At 42.9% G+C, this 26,290-nt stretch overlaps 1 protein-coding gene across 2 annotated transcripts in view; it reads left to right on the plus strand.

Annotated features, from left to right (window-relative positions):
- Window positions 1-22,962, plus strand: part of ADAM32 (ADAM metallopeptidase domain 32) — a 60,737-nt gene extending 37,775 nt beyond the window's left edge. For both annotated transcript variants that reach the window (XM_029066624.2, XM_029066625.2), the window contains 8 exons: window positions 1,666-1,861; window positions 9,050-9,164; window positions 9,352-9,535; window positions 12,282-12,365; window positions 13,621-13,735; window positions 16,677-16,833; window positions 20,958-20,999; window positions 22,785-22,962. In XM_029066624.2, the coding sequence (XP_028922457.1) occupies window positions 1,666-1,861; window positions 9,050-9,164; window positions 9,352-9,535; window positions 12,282-12,365; window positions 13,621-13,735; window positions 16,677-16,833; window positions 20,958-20,999; window positions 22,785-22,800 (909 nt within the window). In that variant the 3' untranslated portion in view covers window positions 22,801-22,962. The remainder of the gene's footprint in view (window positions 1-1,665; window positions 1,862-9,049; window positions 9,165-9,351; window positions 9,536-12,281; window positions 12,366-13,620; window positions 13,736-16,676; window positions 16,834-20,957; window positions 21,000-22,784) is intronic.
- Window positions 22,963-26,290: the final 3,328 nt, after the last annotated feature.

A 26,290-nucleotide genomic window follows, 5' to 3' on the forward strand; every position in this document is an offset into this window, starting at 1 on the left:
CTTGTATCTACCCCAGCACTTAGTACTATATGCCTAGAATATAAGAATAACGATGGTATTTGTTAAGCGCTTACTATGTGCCAAACATTGTTCTAAGCACTAGGAGAGATACAAGGTAATCAGGTTGTCCCACATGGGGTTCACAGTCTTAATTCCCATTTTACAGATGAGGTAACTGAGGCACAGAGAAGTTAGGTGATGTGCCCAAAGTCACACAGCTGACACATGGCAGAGCCGGGATTAGAATCCATGACCTCTGACTCTCAAGCCCATGCTCTTTCCACTAAGCCACGCTGCTTCTCTAGTAAGTACTTAACAGATACCACAATTATTATCCACAATTTATTTATTAATATTAATGTCTATCTACCCCTCTAGACTGTAATAATAATAATTGTGGTATTTAAAATAAATAAATAAATGGTGGTATTTGTTAAGGGCTTACTATGTGCAAAGCACTGTTCTAAGCACTGGGGGATACAAGGTGATCAGGTTGTCCCACGTGGGGCTCACAGTTTTAATCCCCGTTTTACAGATGAGATAACTGAGGCACAGAGAAGTGAAGTGACTTGCCCAAAGTCACACAGCTGGCAAGCGGCGGAGTCAGGATTCAAACCCATGAACTCTGACTCCCAAGACCAGGCTCTTTCGGCTCTTTCCACTGTACCACGCATGCTTATTATGTGGCCACCCACTACCCTAAACACTGGAGTAGATAAGAGATAATCAGGGCCTACATGGGACTCAAAGTTTAAGTTGGGGGGAGAGCAGGTATTAAATTCCCATTTTGCAGATGAGCAAACTGAGGCATAGAGAAGATGTGTGACTCACCCAAGGTTACATACCAGGTAAGTGGTAGAGCCAGGATTAGAACCCATATCCTTTGACCCCCAGGCCCTTGCTCATTCCACTAGGCAACACTGCTTCTCCAGGGCATGATAAGCTAATTGTGGACAGAGAATATTTCTACCGACTGTTATATTGTACTCTCCCAAGTACTTAGTACAGTGCTCTGCACACAGTAAGTGTGTGTGTAAGTGTGTGTAATACATACGATTGATTGATTGATTGATTAAAACCCTGGAGGCAAGAGGAAAGGTTGGACTGTAGAAGAGTGAGAGGTTGGGGTTTAGGTAAATAGATCTGGGGGTCATCCACATAGGTGGCTGAAGCCATGGAATTAGAGGAGGTCCCTGAGAGAGAGACTTTAAGAAAGAAAGAGTTGGGGTCACAGAACAGAACCTTGAAGGACACCCCCAGTTAGTAGGTGAGAGATGGACAAGAAGCAAATGAAAGAGACAAAAAATAGCATCCAAAAAGTGCAGGAAGGGGAATCAGACGCGAACTATATTGGTAAAGCCAAGATTAGATAAAATCATTAAAAATGCCATTTAATACTGGTATTTTTTTTATTTGTCCTGCTATTGGGTTTACTTTAATGAATTTACTGTGAATATATTCTGAGGCTCTAAGGATGGAGGAGACAAGTTTTTCATTAGCCATTGCTAGTTAAATCTAGCTTCTGTCAAAGCTTTAACCTCTACGTTTGAGCTTTTAGGGTGATGAGTTTTGAGTGAATATTGACTTTCTTCCAATTGTTTCATTGTATTCAGTCATATTCTCTGAACTGACCATGTCTATTTGTATTCTGCTCATTTTTGCCAGATTGCAGACCAGGGTACAGAATGCAGACCTACAGCTCATTCTGAGTGTGATGTTACCGAATTTTGTAATGGGTCGTCTCAGTATTGTCAACCTGATATACATCTTCTTAATGGGAAATTGTGCCAAGAAAATTTTATGTGTTTTGAAGGAGAGTGTCGCAGTCTTGATTCACGATGTCAAGCAATATTTGGAAAAGGTAGGATCCTTTGGTAAACCAAAACTGTTATTGTTTAAAGGCCTGTACAACACTGGTCTGGGGAGAAAGACCTGGAATCAAAATCGCAGATTCTGTAAAATGTGTACTTTCATTGGCTGGGGAGAAGAATTGCTGCTCCATGGGTAATTGTAGTTAATCAATGATATTTAGGGAGTGCTTACTTGCTGCAGAGCAAGGTATTAAGTGCTCAGGAAGCAGTGTGGCTTAGTAGAAGGAGTATGGGCTTGGGAGTCAGAGGTCATGGGTTCTAATTCTGGCTCTGCCACTTATCAGCTGTCAGGTTATCAGCTTATCAGCAAGTCGCTTAACTTCTCTGTGTCTCAGTTATCTCATCTGTAAATTGGGGATTAAGACTGTGAGCCCCATGTGGGACAACCTGATTACCTTGTATCTACCCCAGTGCTTAGAACAGTGCTTGGCACATAGTAAGCGCTTAATAAATACCATTATTATTATTATTATTATTGTTGTTGTTGGGGGAGTACAATGCAACAGAGCTGGTAAACCGTTTCCTCCCCGCAATAAAGCTTGAAGCCTAGAGGGAGAGATAGACGTGAATATAAATAAATGTTACAGATATTTTACATAAGTCCTCTAAACTGTAAACAACTTTTGGTCAGGGAATGTGTCTACCAACTGTGTTATATTGTATACTCGCAAGCACTTAGTACATTGCTCTGCACTTAGTGAGCATGAAATAAATAGGATTTGTTGAATCCTGTGGGGCCGAGGGTGTGATAATAATGTTGGTATTTGTTAAGCGCTTACTATGTGCCGAGCACTGTTCTAAGCGCTGGGGTAGACACAGGGGAATCAGGTTGTCCCACGTGGGGCTCACAGTCTTAATCCCCATTTTACAGATGAGGTAACTGAGGCACCGAGAAGTTAAGTGACTTGCCCAAAGTCACACAGCTGACAAGTGGTAGAGCCAGGGTTCGAACCCATGACCTCTGACTCCAAAGCCCGTGCTCTTTCCAGTGAGCCACGCTGCTTCTCTAATTGAATATCACAAGTTTAAAGGGTAACAGATGCAAGTGCAAAGATCGATGCAAAATGGTGAGGGAGTTGGAGAAAAGCTGGCTTAATTGGGAAAGACCTTTTGAAGGAGTTGTAACCTTAATAAGGCTTTGAAGGTGGGGAGAGTGGTAGTCTTTATGTTGCCCATTTAAACGTTTGGTTATGTGTACAGATTCCTAGGTATATTCTCAATCAAATCAATTGTGTTCATCGAGGGTTTACTTTGTGCAGAGCACTGTACTACGTGCTTGGGAGAATACAGTAAAACAGTTGGTAGACATGTTCCCTGCCTACTAGGCGTTTTTACAGTCTAGAGGGGAACACAGGCATGAAAGTACATTATGGATGTGTACATAAGTGCTGTGGGGCCAAGGGTGGGGTGGATAAAGGGTACAAATCCAAGTGCAAGGCCAACACAGAAGAGAGAGGGAGCAGGGGAAATGAGGGTGAAGAAAGGGAAGACGTCTTAGAGGAGGTGTGGTTTTAATAAAGTTTGAAGGTAGGGAGAGTGATTGTCAATCAGATATGAAAAGGGAGGGAGTTCCAGGTCAGAGGAAGGTTGTGTGCAAGGGGTCGGTGACAAGATAAATGAGATTGAGGTAGAATGAGTAGACTGGTGTTAGAGGAGTGAAATGAATATGTTGGGTTATAGTTGGAAATCAGGGAGGTAAGCTAGGAGAAGGAAAGTTGATGTACATAAGTGCTGAGGGGATGGGGTGAGTATCAAAAGTGTGGCTCAGTAGAAAGAGCCTGGGCTTTGGAGTCAGAGGTCATGGGTTCGAATCCCGGCTCTGCCACTTGTCAGCTGTGTGACTGTGGGCAAGTCACTTAACTTCTCTAGGCTTCAGTGACCTCATCTAAAATGGGGACTAACTGTGAGCCTCATGTGGGACAACCTGTTTACCCTGTATCTACCCCAGTACTTAGAACAGTGCTCTGCACATAGTAAGCGCTTAACTAATACCACCATTATCAAAGCAGGCAGATACCCAAGGGCATAGGTCATGGAAAAGGAAGGGTGGATAGTGTGGGGAAATGAGGAGTTATTTAGGGAAGGCCTCTTGGAGAAGATATGATTTTAGTAATGGGAAGAGTGGTGGTCCATCTGATATGAAGGGGGAGGAGGAAGTGAACACTGAGAGAGATGAGATTTAGGTACAGTAACAGATGATGGCTAGGTTTCTTTTTTGGTTTAGCCCCATTAATCCTACAGCCCAGAGCTTGTGCAAGTTCTACCAAGGCATAAACCTGTCTGAGGTAGCTACTCTGGGAAATTAGAGGGTTTTCTCTCCTTTGCTAACAACCCCCAAGATGTAGAGGAATAAAGCATATTAGTTATGCCTTTATTTAGTATTTATTTACATATATATAGTATTTGTTAAGCGCCTACTATATGTCAAAGTTCTAAGTGCTGAGGTAGGTACAAGTTAATTAGACACAGTCCTTGTGTTAGTATTAGACTCAAAAACTAAGTATTAAAGTCACAGATTTAGACTCACAGTTTAAGTATTTAGCACCTTTGGAGAAGCCTTTTGAGAAACTGCCAAATTTTAATTGAAGAATAATGATCTTCACTTTTCAATTTGAGAGAGATAAAATAGACTCTAAAATATTCTGTAGTGATAATAAGAATGATGATGATGATGGTATTTATTAAGCAATTTCTATGTCCAATTACTGGACTAAATGCTGGGCTATAGATGCAAGATAATCTGATCAAAGTCCTTGTTGCACACAAGACTCACAATCTAAAAGAGTGAGGAAGAGCAGCGATTGAGTCCCCATTTGTAGATAAGACAACAAAGGCCCAAACAGGTTAAATGACTTGCCCAATATCACACAGCAGGCCAGAGGAACTGCTGGAATTAGAACCCAGGTCTCCTGCCCCATGGTCTCAAACTCTTTCCACTAAACCCCACTGCCTTCCAGTAGCAAAAAAAAACAATCTCCTAATCCTACACTGTATCTTTAATTTCTAACCCAGAATAAACTATAACCAGAACTAAACTGCCATTCATTCGTTTAATCATATTTATTCAGCACTTGCTATGTGCAGATCACTGTACTAAGTGCTTGGGGGAGTAAAATCCCACCAGTGATGGAGATAAAGCCCACCAGAAGCATTTAGGATAGGTAATATAGATTGTTGGCTTGGACTCTGCATCTGTTCCTTGGGTAACTCACTCCATTTCATTCAGTGAGTGTCCAGGAAACATTGTCTCATCCCTCTTCAAATGCACCACCCAGAGTTCTTCCCAACTTAAAAAATGCTTCTGAAAGCTCACTTATGCCAGTAATAATAATAAAAAATTATAGTTGTGGTATTTGTTAATCTCTTATTTTGGCCAAAGTACTATACTAAGCACTGGGACAGATAAAGGGCTTGTTTTAGGCAGGGAATGTGTCTGTTTGTTGTTGTATTGTCTGAGGTAGCTAATCTGAGAAATTAGAGAGAGGGTCCCAACTGCTCAATACAGTACTCCACACATAGTAAGTGCTCAATAAAGAAAATTGAATGAATTGAATGACTACAGGGGCACAATCCCCATCCCACATGCGACTTATAGTAGAAGTAGGAAGGAGAACAGATATTGAATTCCAATTTCACAGAATGAGAAATTGAGTCACAGAGAAATTAAGTGGCTTGTCCAAGGTCATGCAGCAGGCAAGTGGCAGAACTGGGACTAGAGCCCAGGACCTCTGACTCCTAGGCCTGTGCTCTTTCCACCACAGCATGCTGCTTCAGCACACTCACAAGTCACCTATGGCACTTCTGTTTATAAAGTATTACCTACTCTACTACTGCTTGTTCTTCCACTTATTCATCTTTCTCTTCTTGCACTTGGATTTGTACCATTTATTCACCCATGCTTAAACCCACAGCACTTATGTACAAATCCATAATTATCTATATTAATATCTGTCTCCCCCTCTAGCTGGTAAGCTCCTTGTGGGCAGGGAAAACATTCACCAACTCTTACATTGTTCTCTCCCAAGCGCTTTCTAAAGTGCTCTGCATACAGTAAGCGCTCAAACAATTTGATTGATCAATACTCTCTTTTTCTTTATTTTATGTTATGTTTATTTTATATTTTATGAGTGCTTGAAAGAAGACAACAGTTAATGGATTTGATTAACAGCTTAGTACAATATAACAAGCACATTCCCTGCCCACGACAAGCTTACATTCTAGAAGGAAAGACAGACAATATAAATAAATTACAGATATATACATAAGTGTTGTGGGGCTGGGAAAGTGAATGAATAAAAGGAGCAAGTCAGAGTGACACAGAGGGAGTGGAAGAAAAGGAAAAGAGGGCTTAGTCAGGAAAGGCCTCTAGAAGGAGATGTACCTTCAATAAAGCTTCAAAGAGGGGAGAGTAACTGTCAGTCAGATATGAAGAGGGAGGGCATTCCAGGCCAGAGACTGAATATGGGTGAGAGTTTGGCAGAGAGATAGATGAGATAGAGGTACACTGAGGAGGTTGGGATTAGAGGAGTGAAGTATGTGGGCTGGGCTGTAGAAAGAGAGTAGTGAGGTGACATTGGAGCGGGCAAGGTGAATGAGTGCTTTAAAGTCGATGTTAAGGAGTTTTTGTCTGATGCAGAGGCAGATGGGCAGCCACCGGAGGTTTTTTTAAAAGTGGGGAAACATGGCCTGAACATTTTTATAGAAAAATGACCCAGGCAGCAGAATGAAGTATGGACTTCCCTTAAGGGAAGGGATCATGACTTTTAACTCTCCCAGACATGTAGTACAATGCACTGAACAAAAGTCAGTTTGTCACTCAGTAAATACTGCTCTTGACTGGTTGATTGTCTCTACTGTGGTTCTACCTTATGTTTGGCACCATCAGTAGATCTGTTCCCTAGAAATTGTTAAGCACATTTGGTAATCTTAGATTACTCTAGAGTAGTAAGGTTGATCAAGTCAAAGTTAAAGCTGTCCTGTATGATCCCTATCTCATTACCTTTGGGGTGAACAGGGCTGGCTTCAGATATTTGCTTGCCCTGAGGTGAGAAAAAATCCCTGCCTCTCCCAACCCCCCTTGTTTCATGTGACATCATTGCATTGTGCTTCATGCGCACCTATCATTCCATGCAAAATCATTACATAATGCTGTGCGTCCCTGTAATAGAATAGCTGATGCCTCACTCCATGTTGCCTACATGAATAGTGAAATAACATTCTTCATTGAAAAAGTCAAAATCATTTCTGAATACGCTACTGTTGGCGGATGTGCCTTCCCTGACGTAGTCGCTGTGGCCTTTGAGTGCTGCCGCCCTCACCCCTCTGACATGGCACCCATAGCACACTCATGTTGGGCTTGTAGGCCGCCTTCTCTACCCCTTCCAACATGTACCTGCCCTCCAGGCCCTGCCATGCCCTGCTTTGAGCCAGGGATTGATCTCACTGTCTGAGGCCAGGGCTGGAAATGAAGCAGAGCTGAGAGCTAGCGCCAGTTTAGTTTCAATTGTCCTGCTTTAGGTTGACCCTAGGCATTTGGAAGCTGGAATCAGAAGATGCTTCTGAATGATGGTAAATGCCCATAACCTTGGTGTTATCCCTCAATCCTCTTTCTCATTCAACCCACATATACAGTCTATCACTAAATCCTCTCAGTTCAACCTCCACAATGATGCATATATCCGTCCTTTCGTCTCCATCCAAACTGCTACCACGTTAATCCAAGCACTTAACCTATCCTGCCTTCATAACTGTATTGGTCTCCTTGCTGACCTCCCTACCTCCTGCCTCTTCTCACTCCAGTCCATACTTCACTCTGATGTCTGGGTTATTTTTCTATAAAAATGTTCAGGCCGTTTTTCCCCATTCTTCAAAAACTTGAGGTGGCTGCTCATCCACCTCTACATCTAACAAAAACTCCTTACCATCGGCTTTAAAGCACTCATTCACCTTGCCCCCTCCAACGCCACCTCACTACTCTCTTAACTACAGCCCAGCCCACACAATACACTCCTCTAATGCCAACCTACTCACTGTACTTCTATCTCATCTATCTCTCTGCCAACCTCTTGTCCACATCCTGTCTCCTGCCTGGAATGCCCTCCCTCTTCATATCTGACAGACAGTTACTCTCCCCTCTTCAAAGGCACATCTCCTTCAAGAGGCCTTTCCTGACTAAGCCCTCTGTTACTTTTCTTCCACTCCCTTCTGTGTCACCCTGACTTGCTCCTTTAATTCATCCACTTTCCCAGTCCCACAATGCTTATGCATATATCTGTAATATATTTATATTGTCTGTCTTTCCTTCTAGACTGTAAGCTTGTTTTGGGCAGGGAATGTGTTTGTTATATTGTACTAAGCTGTTAGCTTAATCAAATCCAACTCTGTCATCTTTCAAGCACGCAGTGCTCTGCACAAACTGAGTACTCAAAAATCTGATTGATTAGAAATTGAGTCGTCTCAGTCTTAGAAGTGAATCTGTGACTCCATCTTGCTACTGTCACTGCCCTTTTCAGAAATAAAGTTGATGAAGTAGAAGGTCAAAATTGGGGGAAAGGAAAAGTTTATAAATTGAGTCATGCACCGCCCCTTACTGCACTGAGATCTCCCTTCAGTTCTGTCATGAATGACTGCAAAGGGGAGTGAATTCTTGGGGAGAGCCCAACTGTAGACAAACTTTCCATGGGATGGTAGCATGGCTCAGTGGAAAGAGCCTGGGCTTTGGAGCCAGAGGTCATGAGTTCAAATCCCGGCTCTGCCACTTGTCAACTGTGTGACTGTGGGCAAGTCACTTAACTTCTCTGTGCCTCAGTTGTCTCATCTGTAAAATGGGGATTAAGACTGTGAGCCCCACGTGGGACATCCTGATTCCCCTGTGTCTACCCCAGCGCTTAGAACAGTGCTGGGCACATAGTAAGCGCTTTACAAATACCAACATTATTATTATTTTAATGAATATAATTAATTTAAGATCTCCTTTAGGATTTAAGGGTCAGGAGAACAGTTGCCCCAGTGGAAAAGAGTAGCGTTAGGGAAAACTGCCCTGAATTTTTTCCTAGGGCATGTGATGCTAATGGTTTGGTAAAAGTCATCTAAAATAGATCTTCTGACCTTTCGCTTTGTAACTCAGTAGCTCAGAGTGTATTCTAAAAATAAATTGCATTTTATTTCTGAATTTTGAGGTTCCAAAAATGCTCCCTTTTCCTGCTACGAAGAAATCAATGCTCATCAGGATAGATTTGGGCACTGTGGTGATTTTCAAACAAAGCGTGCACGGTATAAAGCCTGTTCTTGGAGGTAGGCTATGAAGAAGTAACCATTTACCAATAAACCTAAATTAATGAATCTAGTTCAGAGTTGTAAATGTTCATATTTTGTGATTTAGGCCAGTGCTTTCAGTTGTTTTTGCATTGGAAGTACATCTGTTGAATTCCAAATAAATGCCCAATACATAATAGTTCATTTCCTTTCGTTCTTACTATAGAAATCTCCAATGTGGAAAGTTAATTTGTACCTACCCAAGCCGAAAACCATTCTTTCAAGAAAATGGAGCCGTGATTTATGTTTTTGTGCGGAAAACCGTTTGTATAACTATAGACTATAGGTTGCCTTTTACAGTTATGGATCCAATGTTGGTCAAAAATGGGTCGGATTGTGATGTCGGTAGGGTAAGTAAATATTTTGTTTAATTTTCACTTCATGATAGAAAGAGGTAAAAAAGCAGAATGAAGTAGAAAAGGGTAGCTGTACAACTTTTTACAGAGCAGGGGTCAATAATTTGTGGCTCACGAGCTACACCTGGCTCTTCACAGACCCAAATGGAGGTCTGGTAGCCCCAGACTTGCTCTGAGGAACAGCCACTTGCCCAGGGCTGTAGTATTGCATGCAAATTATGTCTGCTTGTGCCACAGGAGGGCTGTGCCAGGAGTTTGGAGGGCAAAGCTTCTCTCTAGCTGGCCAGTCACAGAACCCTCTCTCTGCCCCTCACTGTTGGGTTGTCCTGTTCCCAGGAAAGTGCCTGCCACTTATTGAAATGGAGGAGGGCACCTCCTTTCTGCCCGTCTCTCCCCACTTCCCCTGCCCTCCCCCACCATTTCACCACCCTCCCTCCCTCCCTCTCCCCTCTCCTTTCAGTTCCTCACCCCTCCTCACCAGACATATGTCATTATCATATTCTCTGGGAGTAGGGAGAAGTTCTGAGAGAGTTTTAAGAGGGGAAGGGAGTGTGCTATCCCTTTAAATGTTGCCGATTTGTACATTCCAAGCGCTTAGTACAGTGCTCTGTACATAGTAAGTGCTCAATAAATACTATTGAATGAAATGTACCAGTGTCAGAGGGGCCATATTGCTTTAAATCCATCCCCGTGACCGTAACCCGTATGGTGCCACCCTTCGTTTCCCACTACCCCATCTCCCCTTCCTGGCCCCTACAATAGGAAGAAAGGGAAGGCAGGGGATGTAGATGTTGATGTAGATGTGGATTCCAGTGTTGATATGTCGCATTGCACTTCACCTTCCTGGCTAGGGCTCAGGCAGAGTGGTGGGGAAGATTGGGATGACGTAACAGTGCTAGTCCCTCTGATAGCCACAGTTTTTGCTGTGAATCAGCTGAGGCTTCGGGGAACAGCGTGATGTAATTTTTAATGACTCATTCACTCATACAAGTTGCAACACCTGATACTGAAGTGGATGACCAAATGTTTTCCAGTTCTATGGAATTAGGAAATATTTACCCTTGTTATCAGAGTGCAAAATGTTTCCACGCTAAATATTTCTGTGCACATCTTTTCATCTTTCTTGATCTGTGTGAGGAGCTGTATTTTACAAAGATGATTTTTGCAAGGTAATTTAGCTATGTGGATTTTATTGATGTCAATTAATCATGTGGTAAAATCCACAGGAAATTTACCGTATTCATCCATGTTAGCAGATCCATCTTAATGGAGCATTGTTCTTTACAGGCCCATAACTACATTTAGGGTTTGATTCTGTCTCAAACCAAGGAGGTTCTGAATCTGAAACCTCTGATAATCACTGTTATGCAACAAACTTAATTGATCTTGAATATTTTAGTTACATCTGCCCTTCAATTAGTGGGATGAACTAGAAAAGGAGGAAAGGCCTAGAGGTTTCTAGATCAAGAAGCCTGCTTACTGCACAGAATCCCTCAACCATTCGGTGGTGTTTGAGCATTTACGGTGTGTAGAGCACTCTACTATCAATCTGTCAATCATATTTATTGAGGGCTTATTCTATGCAGAGCATTGGGAGAGTACAGTAAAATATAACAGAGTGGTACGTAGGCTCCCTGCCCCAAGGGACTTACAGTTTAGAGGGGGAGTTAGACAATAAAATAAATTATGGATAGGTACATCAGTACTGAGGGGCTAAGGGTTGGGCAACTATCAAGTATGTAAAGGGTACAAATCCAAGTTCAGGGCAATACAGAGGGGTGAGAGAGTAGGGGAAATGAGGGAGTTGGGGAAGACGTCTTGGAGAAGATGTGACCGAAATAAGGCTTAGAAACTTTGGAGAATGATGGTCGGTTGGAAGAAGGGGGAGGGAGTTCAAGGCCAGGGGCAGGACATGGGCAAAGGGGAGGCGATGAGATAGACAGGGATAGGGGTGAGATAGATGAGATTGAGGTACAGTGAGTATGTTGATGTTAGAGGAGTGAAGAAAGCATGCTGGGTCATAGTAGTAAGGAGGTAAGCTTGGGGGCAAAGTAATCACTTTGAGTGCTTTAAAGACGGTGGTAATGAGAGTTTCTGTTTGATGTAGAGGTGAATGGGCAGCCACTGGAGGTCCTTGACTGGAGAAAGATGGACTGAACTTTTTTTTTTTTTTTAGAAATTGATCCGGAAAGCAAAGTGAAGTATGGACTGGAGTGGGAAGAGGCAGCTAGGTCAGCAAGGAGGCTTGATGCAGTTCAAGGCAGGATAGGATAAGTGCTTGGATTAGCATAAGGACAGTGTGGATCGAGAGGAAAGGATGGATTTTAGCAATGTTGAAAAAGTGGAATCAACAGCACTTGGTGACAGATTGAATATGTGGGCTAAATGAGAGAGATGAGTCCAGGATAATGGCAAATTTACAGGCTTGAGAGACACATGAATGACATTAGGAGACTGAGAGGGTACAATACAATTTTTACTTTATTACACTCACAATACAATAAAAATTGTATTATGCTCCCTAGCAGGTGATGCTTCAAATTGAATTCATATTTTCAAACTTCGATATTTTGTACTCTTCTTTCGTATTTACTTATCACAAAATTTATCAGGCTAGAGTGAAGAGTTATAAGTAAAGGTGTTTCTCCCATTGTGGACCCCTGTAAATTCATATGGCCAGCAGAACAGTCATAAAATTAAGCTTTTGAAACTCCTCATTTGGGCATACATTCTTTTTCAGGTTTGCATAAATGCTTCATGTGTAGAATCCCGTTTCCTCCTTCAAGAAGCAAAAGATTGTGCAGCAAAATGTAATGGTCATGGAGTAAGTGACTAGTTTTATTCAAGTAATACTATTTGAACTATTACAATTCACCATTAAAGATGACTCCTTTAATCACCTCCAATATTTTTACCCCTGACAGTGTCCCTCTGGGATTGCCACTGGGCTTTCAGAGCTATCTAGCAATGGCTAGATTTATTGAAAATTTTAGTAGATTCGGTTTCTTGGAGAGCAACTCCTTTTAAGGTCAAGTCACTCACATATCAGATGACTGGTGGTGGCAGAAGGTTTGACTGTGGTTTCACTGTGGCCAGATTAGCCCAGAAAATCACAGCTGAGAACTAAGGCTTTGTCCAAGCTCTGAGACAGTTTGGGATCACTTGGAACCACACTGGTATTTCAGAGTAGGTGAAATCCCAATACAGTGTTTAGTACAGTGCTAAGCACTTAGTGCTTTTATTGAATTAATTGAATGATATATGATTGAATGAAGTACGATTGAATGAAGGCAGTTTGGGAGGCCCATGGGATCCATAACATTCCATCCTTAAAGATCTCTGGAGGCAGTATTACCTAGTGGCTACAGCATGGGCTTAGTAATCAGAAGAACCAGGATTTAATCCTGGTCTGCCCCTTGTCTGCTGTGTGACCTTGGGCAAGTCGATTAGCTTCTCTGGTCCTCAGTTTCCTCATCTGTAAAATGGGCATGAAGACTGTTAGCCCATATGGAACATGGACCAAGTCCAACCTGATTAACTTGCATCTACTCTAACGCTTAGAACAGTGTGTGGCACATAGTCAGTGTTTAACAAATAATATTTTAAAATAGACTGGAATAGTCCAGTTGGCTGGACTTCTTTGGGAGTTCTTGGCCCTGGAGCAGGCCTTCAGAGGCTCCAGCCCTGCAGGCTTTCCCTATCCCAGAAAAGTTCCCCCAAATAGTAGACATACAGGGTTCTTAAAAAGCACAGCTGGACAGGGCTGTGGGAGTGGCAGACATTAACACTGGTAATTCGTTTTGACATTTGCTTTGGGCAAAAATATATGCTAAGCACTGGGGAAAGCCACAAGGATTTTGAACATAACCTGATCCCCCACTTTGAAATGGCAGGCCTTGTACTTGTTGATTTTATTTCTGAGGTTTTCTTCTCCTCCTTTCATTCAAATATATCCTCAGTGATCAATATGATGTTTCTCTTAAAGTAGCAGTAGTCGTAGTAGAAGAAGAATGTATCGAAAACCTTTTGAAAGTACTTATACCAAAATTTAGCTTCCAACTGCTTTTCCCTAATTTCAGGTGTGCAATTCTAAAAAAAACTGCCATTGTTCACCTGGATGGGCGCCTCCAGATTGCAGAAATCAAGGCCAAGGAAGAGGTGGAAGTATTGACAATATGCTATTCTGGAAATATGGTTAGTAACAATATATAATTCTAGAAAACAAATATCTAATAATCCTTCTCTCCACTTTAGTGGTTATAGTTTATCCTCTGATATAAAGAGAAAATCAATGCATGTTTTTGAATAAAGCTAGCACCGAACACCCTTCTCCACTTGGGTGTGTGGATGTACACACACATACACTAGCAGAGAACACCTTTATTCTTCATTCATTCAATACTATTTATTGAGCGTTTACTATGTGCAGAGCACTGTACTAAGCACTTAGAATGTACAATTCGGCAACAGATAGAGACAATCCCTGCCCAGTGACGGGCTCACAGTCTAAACAGGGGAGACAGACAGCAAAGCAAAACAGAACAAAACAAAAACAAGGCAACATCATCAAGATAAATAGAATCAAGGAGATATGCACCTTATTAACAAAATAAATAGGATAATAAATAATATATACAAATGAGCACAGTGCTGAGGGGAGGGGAAGGGGAGCAGAGGGAATGGAGGGGCTCAGTCTGGGAAAGCCTCCTGGAGGAAGTGAGCTCTCAGTAGGGTTTGAAGAGGGGAAGAGAGTTAGTTTGGCAGATGTGAGGAGGGAGGGCATTCCAGGACAGCGGTAAGACGTGGTCCAGGGGTCGATGGTGGGATAAGCGTGAATGGGGGACAGTGAGGAGATGAGTGGCAGAGGAGCGGAGTGTACGGGGTGGGCAGTAGAAAGAGAGAAGGAAGGTGAGGTAGGAGGGGACAAGGGGATGGACAGCTTTGAAGCCAAGAGTGAGGAGTTTTTGTTCTGTGCGAAGATTGATAGGCAACCACTGGAGGTTTTTGAGGAGGGGAGTGACATGCCCAGAGCATTTCTGTAGGAAGATGATCCCCGCAGCGGCATGAAGAACAGACTGGAGTGGGTAGAGACAGGAGGAAGGGAGATTCGAGAGGAGGCTGACACAATAATCCTGTCGGGATATTATGAAAGCTTGTATCAGCACGATAGCAGTTTGGATGGAGAGGAAAGGGTGGATTGTGGTGATATTGTGAAGGTAAATTTGTTAAGTGCTTACTATGTGCAAAGCACTGTTCTAAGTGCTGGAGGGATACAAGGTGATCAGGTTGTCCCACGTAGGGCTCACAGTTTTAATCCCCATTTTACAGATGAGGAAACTGAGGCACAGAGAAGTTAAGTGACTTTCCCAAAGTCACACAGCTGGCAAGCAACAGAGCCGGGATTAGAACCCATGACCTCTGACTCCCAAGCCCGGGCTCTTCCCACTGAGCCATGCTGCTTCTCATGAATATATATATATTCATGAATATTTCTATATATACCTATCCAAGTATATGTGTGTGTGTTAGGGGTGGGGGAGAGAGTGAGACAGATATCACTGTCTAGGTTGACACAGAAGCAGCCTGATTGGGTTTCTAATGACCCAGGTGATGAGTGACGGGGAAGGCTGGTGCAAGGGAGGATCAATCTATTAATTAATCAGTGGAATTTACTGAGCAGTCAACTGTGAGCAGAGCACTGTCCTAAGCACTTGTGAGAGTTCAATACAATAGAGTTGATAGATGACATAATCCTTCCCCTCAAGGTTCTGAAGATGCTTTTATCTGCCACCCCCTCCAGCTCCACCTTGCCTTGGTTCCCCCTTCTCCCTTTTCCTACAGAAGTCCAAGCCCCTTGTCTCCTCTTTCTACTCTCCCAATTTCCACCCTTTCCTATTCTCCTCATTGCTGAAAATGTCCTTCATCCCCCACTACCTCCCCAATCTGTTGGAAGTTGCACCTGTTATGGTTCTCTTTTCTTCTCTCTCTTTGTGGGTGTCAATTTGCTGGGGTCAGTGTGGGTTTCAGAAGGGAGAATAGTCAAGAATAATTGGTTGGAGGCAATGGGCATGGAAATCAATGAGGGAGGAGGAGTAATGTTGCTGAGCTGAAGAGAGGGCAGAAGTATAGTGTGCAGGGGTGAATTTGAAGTGGATAGAGTTGGCTATCTCTAAAAAATGTTTTGATGGTGGTTCAGTCATGGGCCACCAGAATTCCTATGAGAAAGCCCAAAACTTTGCAGTGTGGTTCTGGGAACTCTAAAGTTCAGCCCATTTTGCCCAATGGCTACAATACAGATGCCGGGCAACAGGTGATATACTGGGTATCTGGGAGGTGACCTACTAAAATAAGTCTATGTGATGGCCAGAAGGTGAGGGCAGCCTCCCAGAAGCATATCACACACACACAATATAGTGGCAGAGAAATGTAATCCCAGGATTCTGAAGCCACTCCAAAATATATGCTGTAGACCTCTCTCAATCAATCATTGGTATTTATTGAGTGCTTACTGGGCAGAGAACTGTACTAAGTGCTTGGGAGAGAGCCATATATCAGAATTCAGAATTGGTTGACACATTCCCTGCCCAGAGCTTGCTTACACCTTAAAGAAGTTTTGCCTTCTAACTGTTGGGCTGCACACCAGCTGGCTGGAAGGTCTGTTAATGTTGTTTGTTCAGAAGAGAGGGACACCAGCCAGACAGTAGCCTATAGGCATGCTTCCTACCAGGTGCAGACAGGGAAACCCAGAGACAAAGACATTTGGACACAGCTCTCAGCCATATCTGGTGACACAGTGAACCCAATTGGTATCAGAGCAGTGGGCTACTTTGCGGAGGCAAAGCCGAGGCTAATTTCATCTGTGGTTTGTGAGTTTCTCGATAGCAGAGACCATGTTCAACTTCCTTTAGTCCAAATTTTTAATATGATGGAACAGGTTCTGACCCAGGAATTCATGTACATTTGAATGAAAAAATATTCATTTTACTGTTTTGTGAACAGATATGAAGAATCTCTTTAATATGAGAAAAAGGGTTCTCTAACTCCTTGAATTATAGTTGACTTCTTTCCACAGTTTACATCTCAAAGAGGAAAACATATTCTGTTACTCTGATTTCTGATGCATTTTTATTCCTAGGCAAAGTGAATGTTCACACTTCCGAAGACATTCGGAAGAACAAGATCCTTATTGGTTTTTATATTGGTCTTCCTCTTCTGATTGTTATCATTATTGGATTTATAAAATGGAATGATCTGAGAAATTGGTGCAGCCATGAGGAGTCAGTACATGATGAGTAAGTTGTATTTATTTACTTCAACATTTCTAAAATTTGCCTGAGGAGCATCTCTAATTCATAGCCATTATTATTGGAGTTTTCACCAACAGGGTCATGTAAGGGAAATCAGCACAACTACTCCTTTGGTATATTAGGCGGTTTTGAAAGCTGGATTACCTGGATGCCAGCCAGAGCTCTTGTTACCTTTTTCACTCGGGGTACAGCTTGCCATTTTATGCCATAAGTTTCAAGTTTATGGTTTTAGGATTTTCTTCCAGTGATATTTTGGAACACCTGCTTTCAGATCACATAATGTCTCTCTGGTAGAATATGACTTTGCTGTAGGTGGGATGACATCCACGAGTGTGAGTGTCTCTGAGAGATAATTTATTGAATACTTGCTTAAAGAGATTCACTGGAGCACCTTTTCTGGCCCAATGCCATTTCAATCCATCCTATTTATTCAGCACTTACTGTGTGCAGAGCACAGTACTAAGAGCTTGGGAGAGTACAGTATAACAGAGTTAGTAGACGTGTTCCCTGACCACAACAAGCATGCAGTCTAGAAGGGGAGAGAGACATTAATATAAATAAATAAATTACAGATATGGACATAAATGCTGTGGGGCTGAGGAAGGAGTGAATAAAGGCTGGAAATCCAAGTGCAAGGGCAATGCAGAAGGGAGTGGGAGAAGAAATGAGGGCTTAAGGACAGCCTCTTCGAAGACCTCTTGGAAGAGATGTGTTTTTAGTAAGGCTTCGAAGGTGGGGAGAGTGATTGTCTGTTGGGTATGAAGAGCAACCATGTTCCAGACCAGAGGCAGGACTTAGGCCAGAGGTCGGTGGTGAGGCAGACAAGATTGAGGAACAACAAATGGGCTGGCATTAGAGGAGCCAAGTTTATGGGCTGGATTTTAGTAGGAAAGCATGGAGGTAAGGTAGGAGTGGGCAAGGTGACTGAGTGCTTTAAAACTTTGCTCAAACCTCAAAGGCTAAGAGGAGTGAGGCATGCTCTTTAGTTTTTGCAGTAGTGGTGATGGTTTGTGCTGAGCTGACTATACATTTTCTCAGCCAGTACCCCTGTGTCCTCAGGCGCACAGTCTCACAAAGCTGTTCATAGGGAGCTTATTCTCCCTCCTGATTTGACTGTGAGCCTCATGTGGGTTGTGGATTGTGTCCATCATGATTAGCTTGTATCTACCTCAGTGCTTAGTTGGTGCCTGGCACAAAGTAAGCGCTTAACAAGCACCATTTAAAAAAAAGTTTATGATCATGGCATGCCCATTGTGAGCAGGGCCAAGAGGACTTTATGCAATGGCACAGACACCCTGGGCCTCCCACTCAACCAAATCCCTGAGCAAGGTAACTAGAACTTCTTCTGCCATCCCACCACATCATCTTGGGGCTCTGCTCTTACCTGAAAAGCAACACAGTTTAGTAGGTAGAGCATGGGCAATGGGCCTGGGAGTCAGAAGGATCTGAGTTCTAATCCTGACTCCACCACTTGTCTGTCATGTGATCTGGGGCAAGTCACTGCACTTTTCTGTGCCTCAGTTACTTCATCTGTAAAATGGAGATTGAGACTGTGAGGCCTCTGTGGGACAGGGACTATGTTCAACCTCCCAGACCCCTGCTCTTTCCATTAGGCCACGTTGCTTCCTTAATCTTCCCCAATACTCAGTAAATATCATTGAATTTCTGAAAGAAGAAAACCAAGCTGCAGAGGTACAAAGGACAAATAATTCAACCGTCTTTAGCTAGTACATTTGAATAGTTTGCCACTCATGGCTTTGCCACTCAAGCAAACTCATATCTATTTAGCCTTAACCACAACTTCTGACTGGAACAGGGCCAGTGGCCTAAAGGAATTGTGGTAGTTTTCAAAAAGGCATAGCTTAAAACTAGCTAGCAGCTAAGGAACTTGTGCATGTGTATATGTGTCCTGGGCACATAGTAAGTGCTCAGTAAGTACTACTAATTGACAGTGAAATCCACCTATATGTTAATGAATGCCTGAAGAGGCCAGTGTGGTATCTCCAGTCCCAGCTGTGTATAGTGCCGTCATGTGTGATGTGTTTTTGTATTTTTGTCTAGCATGCCTCAGTGGAAAGAGCACGGACTTGGGAGTCAGAGGTCATGGGTTCGAATCTTGGCTCTGCCATTTGTCAGCTGTATGACTGTGGGCAAGTCACTTAACTTCTCTGTGCCTCAGTTACCTCATCTGTAAAATGGGAATTAAAACTGTGAGCCCCACGTGGGACAACCTGATTACCCTGTATCTACCCCAGTGCTTAAAACAGTGCTCTGCACATAGTAAGCACTTAACAAATATCAACATTATTATTATTATTATTATTATGAAGCTTCTGCTCAAAGAGACCCCCTTCCTTTTGTAATTGCAGTGCATCATACTGGTCTATTTGAGGCAATTCATCCCAGTTTTCAGTTGGGTTGTAGTGCTATCAATCAATCAATTAGTGGTACTTATTGAGTGTTTACTGCATGTAGAGCACTGTACTAAGTGCTTGGGAGAAAGTGATGCAACAGAGTTGGTAGACACTGTCCCTGTCCAAACGGAGCCTTCAATCTAGAAGGGGAGTTAGGCATTAAAATGAATTATGGATATGTACTTAAGTGCTTTGGGACTGAACGTGGGATGATTATCAAGTGCATAGGTGATGCAGAGCAGAGATGGAGAAGGGGAAATGAGGGTTTGATCTGAGAAACCACTTGGAGGAGATGTGATTATTTTGAAGTGGTGGTCTGTTGTATGTGAAGCAGGAAGGAGTTTTAGGTCAGAGGGAGGATGTGAGCAAGAGAATGGCGGCAAGATATAGATGAGATCAAGGTACAGCAAATTGATGTAGAGGTGGATGGGTAACCACTGGAGGTTCTTGAGGAATGGGGAGACATGGACTGAAGATTTTTTTAGCAAAATGATCCAGGGAGCAGAGTGAATTGTAGACTAGAGTGGAGAGAAATATGTCAATGAGGAGACAGGAAGCAGTTTGGATGGAGAGGAAAGGGTGGATTTTAACAGTGTTGTGAAGGTAGAACCAACAGGATTTAATGACAGATTGAATATGTGGATGGAATATTTCAGTGTTCTTTAGACTTATCTTTAGCCTGTTATGCCTGGCATTTTTCAGAAAGTAGTTTCCAATCATTAGCATATGTTATTGGGTGTTTGCCTCCAAGATGCTGGCCAAAGGATGCAGTGGTCTTCTTGATTTGGTTTTCTCCTTCTCGGTCTGTTGGTATGCCATTGACAGTGGGCTGCCCAAGTCAAAGATTTCTTTGACAACATTTGGTTGCTGTTGCCAGTATACATTTTGGGTTGTGGGTATGGCTTCCCTTTTGCAAGCTGACATGACACCTTGGTTTTCTTTAGATCCACTGCCATCTTGTAACCTTTGGCTGATTTGGGGAAGCAGTTTACAAGCATTTGTAGTTTCTTGACTGTGTGCTTCTTGAGCACAGTCATTTGCATATTTCAGTTCTTGAATGACTGTCTCTAGACTTTGATGCTCGATGTCTGTTGGAAGAGTTTCCCAGAGGCACTTGAGTGTAAATATGTACATATTTATAATTCTATTTATTTTATTAATGATGTGTATATATCTATAATTCTATTTATATTGTTGCTATTGATGCCTGTTTACTTTTTTGATGTCTCTCTCCCCTCTTCTAGACTGTGAGCCTGTTGTGGACAGGGATTTTCTCTACCTGTTGCTGAATTGTACTTTCCAAGCGCTTAGTACAGTGCACACAGTAAACGCTCAATAAATACAATGGAGTGAATGAATTAATGAAAGTCTAGCCAAGCACCTGCATCCAGGTCTCTCTTGCATCTTTCAACATGAATGCATATCTCTCTTAGTCATAAAATTAAGAGGTGAGAAAGTAGAAGTGAATGGTCTAAATGTGGTAAGAAACAATTTCAGACTTTTACATCATTTTAAAATTCAACTGCAAATTCAACAATTTAAGTCTAGGTATGAGGAATAAATAATTCCCAATTCCATCATTGATTTAAAGGGACAGAGAAAAAACTTATAAGAAATAATCTTTATATTATATATTGTAAAATCAAATTGGCTTTGGAAACTGTTTCTTTAATAATTATTTTAATTTGTTTATAGTGGTAGATCAGAAGAAAGTGACGTCTCATATAGTAGTAACAGGTATGTCTTCAAGAGGTATGAGTAAGAGAGAAGTGAGCATTTGTAGAGGCATTATGGCTAAATGGAAAGAACACAGGCCTGGGAATCAGGAGACCTGGATTCTCCTCCTGGATCTATGCTTTTTCTGCTATGTGACTTTGGGCAAGTCAGTTAATTTCTCTGTACCTCAATTTCTACAACTATAAAATGGGGATTAAAAACCTGTTCTCTCTCCCCCAATAACCTATGAGCCCCATTTGAGGCAGAGATTATGTCTGATCTAACTATAGTTTATCTTCCCCAGGGTTTAGCACACAGTAAGCACTTAACACAGACCACAATTATTATTATTGTTGTTATTATTATTTTAAATTGTAGTCCTGATTAGCTTGTATCTACCCCAAAGCTTAGAGCAGTACTTGACACATACTAAATGCTTAACAAATACCATTATTATTAATAATAATAATAGTAATAATGCTATTTGTACTCAACACATAGTAATAATAATAATGTTGGTATTTGTTAAGTGCTTACTATGTGCAGAGCACTATTCTAAGCGCTGGGGGGAGATACAGCGTCATCAGGTTGTCCCACATGAGGCTCACAGTCTACAGATGAGGTCACTGAGGAACAGAGAAGTTAAGTGACATGCCCACAGTCACACAGCTGACAGGTGGCAGACTGGCATTCGAACCCATGACCTCTGGCTCCCAAGCCCGGGCTCTTTCCACCGAGCCACGCTGCTTCTCTAAGTGCTTGACTCGTACAACTATGACTAGTAATAGTATTTGTTGAGCACTTGTGTCAAGGACTGTTCTAATCACTGGGATAAATACAAGTTAATCAGTTCACACATAGCTCCTGAACAACAATTCCCTATAATTTTTTTCTTTTCAGTGTAGGATACATTTTGAATCTACAAACCACGATTTTCTTTCATCAGTTCAGTGCAATTATTTTTACTCTGATGCATATTTGTTCAATATTGGACACAGGGCATTATGGGTTATGTAGTGTGGTATTTATCAAAAGTGCCCTTCCCAAAAAGTATACAATTCTCCATGCCGGAAATCAGGCTTTTAATCAGTTTCTATTAAAAAAGTTAGGGTTACAACCAGAATTCAAATTCTTTGCTTTCTAGAACTTCCTATTATACTTTATAGTGAGCATTCCACCGGAATATTCTTTCCCAGTGCTTAGTATGAGGCTCTGCACAAAGTAAGTGCTTAATAAATACTATCATTACTACTATATTGAAAATGATAGTCATATTTATAAAATTTGAATTTAAACCCCTTTTTGGCTACAGCTTTCTCCAATGTTTTCTTCATTTGGAAGACCATCTATTATACCTAAAGAAATCAATCAGTGATATCTTTTGAACCCCAAATGGGTATATAGCAGTATAGCAAGCACTTGTGTCAACAGAATCTCTGTGTCTCCCCCCAGTCCCCATCAAGGAGGAAGTGATACAGCTGGCCCTAATGGAGGGCCAGCCACCCCATGATATTCTGAACCATTTTGATCCCTTTCTCACTTTTTGCCATCCTTACATTGATCCTTAGGGTCTTCAGTATTCACAAGCCTAGCAGGAGAGACAGATACTAAAATAAATTCCAGATAGATGAAAAAGGGAAAATGGGACTGCTAGAAGAGTGGAGTGCCTAAATAATAGGAATGGGTTTATCACTCCTATTTTTCACTCTGACATTGCTAGTTTATTAACCCCCCTCAAACAGATTGCATTGGTTTTTTGCAGGCCAAGTCCAGGTGCCTTCAGCATTTCTTTCTTTTCTTTCCCAGTGAACGAAGTTCATAAGCCATTGCTGCTGCAGACATGGGATGTCACCACCAACCTAACTAGAAACCGAGGGGCTCCAGCAGGCTATGAGCTAGCGAGTGGCTTCACTTTGTTTTTCATTGTTTGTCCGTTTGGAGGATTTTATTTTGGAAACAATAAATAGAATGGGAATATGAACAAGCGGAATGGTGTTTCTCCTTTCTGGAGTGCTCTGGACCCTGGTTAAGTGCCTTGGCCCGGTCCTGGTCAAGGAGGAAGTGATAGAGCCGGCTCCCAGTGGAGGGCCTGCTGCTCCACAACATTCTGAACTATTTTGATTCCTTTCATTGATCTTTATGATCCTTGGTATTCATGTGGATGTTCCTGAAGACCTTCCTGCTACCTGTTTTCTCTCACTCAACTCCTCTTGACCCCCTGCTCCACCCCATCATGCCCACTCATCAACTTGGATACACGTGATCTCATCTCTTGTCACTGTACAATCTCTACCCTCACCAACTCTGAAACTCTTTTACTTGACTCCAACCTCCTTACCTGCCTTCTCTCCCAGATACCTCCTCCCTGCAGATATGTCCTATTACCCCACAGAATCCTCCAATCTTTTGACCTCCTCTAATTACCTAGCCATCATGCCTCATTTGGCCTCCATACACAAATTACCTGTTCAACACACCAGCTGACACCCTCAACACCATCCTCCCCACTGAACTCAACTTTCTTGCTCCCATATCCCACTGATCTCATACCATTATCCCACAACCTCGGATGACCTTCACAATAAGTTTTCTCCACTCCTGTTCTCGAGCTGCAGCATGCTGTTGGTGGAAATCCAGACATCGGTCTGACCTCGTCCATCTCAAGTTTACCCTGACCTACTTCAACTCTGCCCTTTCCCCCATCTAGCATCATTATTTCTCCATCATATTGATGGCTTCAACTATCGTCTCTATGCAGATGACACCCAAATCTGCATCTCCTCCCCTGTTCTCTCCCCCTCCCTCCAGGCTTGTATCTCCTCCTGCCTCCAGAACCTCTCCACCTGAATATCTGCCCACCACCTAAAACTCAACATGTCTAAAACTGAGCTCCTCACCTTCCCTCCCAAACCCTGTCCTCTCCCTGACTTCCCTGTCACTGTGGATGGCACTACCATCCTTCCTGTCTCACAGGCCCGCAACCTTGGTGTCGTCCTTGACTAAACTCTCTCATTCACCCCACACATCCAATCTGTCACCAACATCTGCTGGGCTCACCTTCACAATATCACCAAGATCACCAAGATCCGCCCTTTCCTCTCCATCCAAACTGCTTTCATGCTGATACAAGCTCTTGTAATATCCCGACTGGATTACTGTGTCTGCCTTCTCTCTGATCTCCCTTCCTCCTGTCTCTCCCCACTCCAGTCTATTCTTCATTCCGCTGCCTGGATCATCTTCCTACAGAAAAGCTCTGGCCATGTCACTCCCCTCCTCAAAAACCTCCAGTGGTTGCCTATCAACCTTCGCACAAAACAAAAACTCCTCACTCTTGGCTTCAAAGCTGTCCATCCCCTTGTCCCCTCCTACCTCACCTCCCTTCTCTCTTTCTACTAACCACCCCGTACACTCCACTCCTCTGCTGCTCACATCCTCATGGTCCCCTGTTTGCGCCTGTCCCACCATTGACCTCCTGGCCCACATCCTCCCACTTTCCTGGAATGCCCTCCCTCCTCACATCTGCCAAACTAATTCTCTTCCCCTCTTCAAAGTCCTACTGAGATCTCACCTCCTCCAGGAGGCCTTCCCAGACTGAGCCCCCCTTTCCCTCTGCTCCTCCTCCCCTGCCCCCCACCCTCTGCTCTCCCCCCTTCACCTCCCCTCAACACTATGCTCATTTGTATATATTATTACCCTATTTATTTTGTTAATGAGGTGTATATCTCTTTGATTCTATTTATTTTGATGATGTTGTCTTGTTTTGTTTTGTTGTGTTTTGCTTTGCTGTCTCCCCTGTTTAGACTGTGAGCTCGTTATTGGGCAGGGATTGTGTCTATCTGTTGCCGAATTGTACATTCCAAGCGCTTAGTACAGTGCAGGGCACATAGTAAGCACTCAGTAAATACTATTGAATGAATTGATGAAGCCCCATGGCCATTGCCTCACCCAGGTCTTTCAGATGTTTAACTCCTTCAAATCCTCTGTCCATCACCCATCTCTTGCCAATAATGACCTGTCCATTTGAGAAACAGCATGGAGTAGTGGATAGAGCCTGGGCTTGAGAGTCAGGAGGTCATGGGTTTTAATACTGGCTCTGCCACTTGTCTGCTGTGTGACCTTGGACAAGTCACTTTGTTTCTCTGTGCCTCAGTTACCTCATCTGTTAAATGGGGATGGAGACTGAGTCCCACATGGGGCAGGGACTGTCCTACCCGATTTGCTTATATCTACCCCAGTGCTTAGTAGTGCCTGGAATGGATTAGGACTTAATAAATGCCCCAATTATTATTATTATTATTAATTAATTAATTAATTAATGTTGGTATTTATTAAGCGCTTACTATGTGCCGAGCACTGTTCTAAGCGCTGGGGTAGACACAGGGGAATCGGGTTGTCCCACGTGAGGCTCACAGTCTTAATCCCCATTTTACAGATGAGGGAACTGAGGCACAGAGAAGTTAAGTGACTTGCCCACAGTCACACAGCCGACAAGTGGCAGAGCTGGGATTCGAACTCATGAGCCCTGACTCCAAAGCCCGTGCTCTTTCCACTGAGCCACGTGTACTTAATCAATGAAAACAATCAGGGGTGAACTCCCACAAATCCCCCCTGCTCCTCTCTAGTTCCTCCCTTCTGCCCCCTCTTTGACTCTACCATCTTTCCCAGTAGCATCTCAAGGAGCTCTCTTGCACCCCTTTCAAAATCTACCCCCCACCAGCCTCTGACTCTGTCCCTTCACAACTTATCCAACTACTTGCCCCCTCTGACCTCAATCTTTAACTGTTAGCTCTCCAAGGGCTTTTCCTCCCAGTGCTTTCAAACATGCTCATCTATCCACTGTCCCCCCAAAACCCTCCCTTGACCCCAAGCCTTCCTCCAGTTGTAGCCCCGTCTCCCTTCTACCACTACTCTCTAAGCTCCTTGAGTGACTTGTCCATATCCATTGCCTCCACTTCCTCTCCTCCAATTCTTTCCTTGGCTCCTTCCAATCTGGCTTCCACCCCCTTCACTCCATGAAAACTGCCCTACTTGTCACCAATAACCTCCTTCTTGCTAAATGTCTACCCCAGTGCTTAGAACAGTGCTAGGCACATAGTAAGCGCTTAACAAATACCAACATTATTATTATTATTAAATCCAATGGCTTCTACTTACTCCATTTTAATCCTCCTTGTCCTCTGGCAAGCTTTGACACCGTGGACCGCTCCCTTCTCCTTGAAACACTAACAATGGCCTCCCTGATACTGCTCTCTCTTGCTTCTCCTATCTTTCTGACTCATCCTTGTCAGTCTCTTTCACAGGCTTGACATCAT

This window comes from Ornithorhynchus anatinus, chromosome 5 (assembly GCF_004115215.2).
Source record: "Ornithorhynchus anatinus isolate Pmale09 chromosome 5, mOrnAna1.pri.v4, whole genome shotgun sequence".
NCBI lineage: Eukaryota > Metazoa > Chordata > Mammalia > Monotremata > Ornithorhynchidae > Ornithorhynchus > Ornithorhynchus anatinus.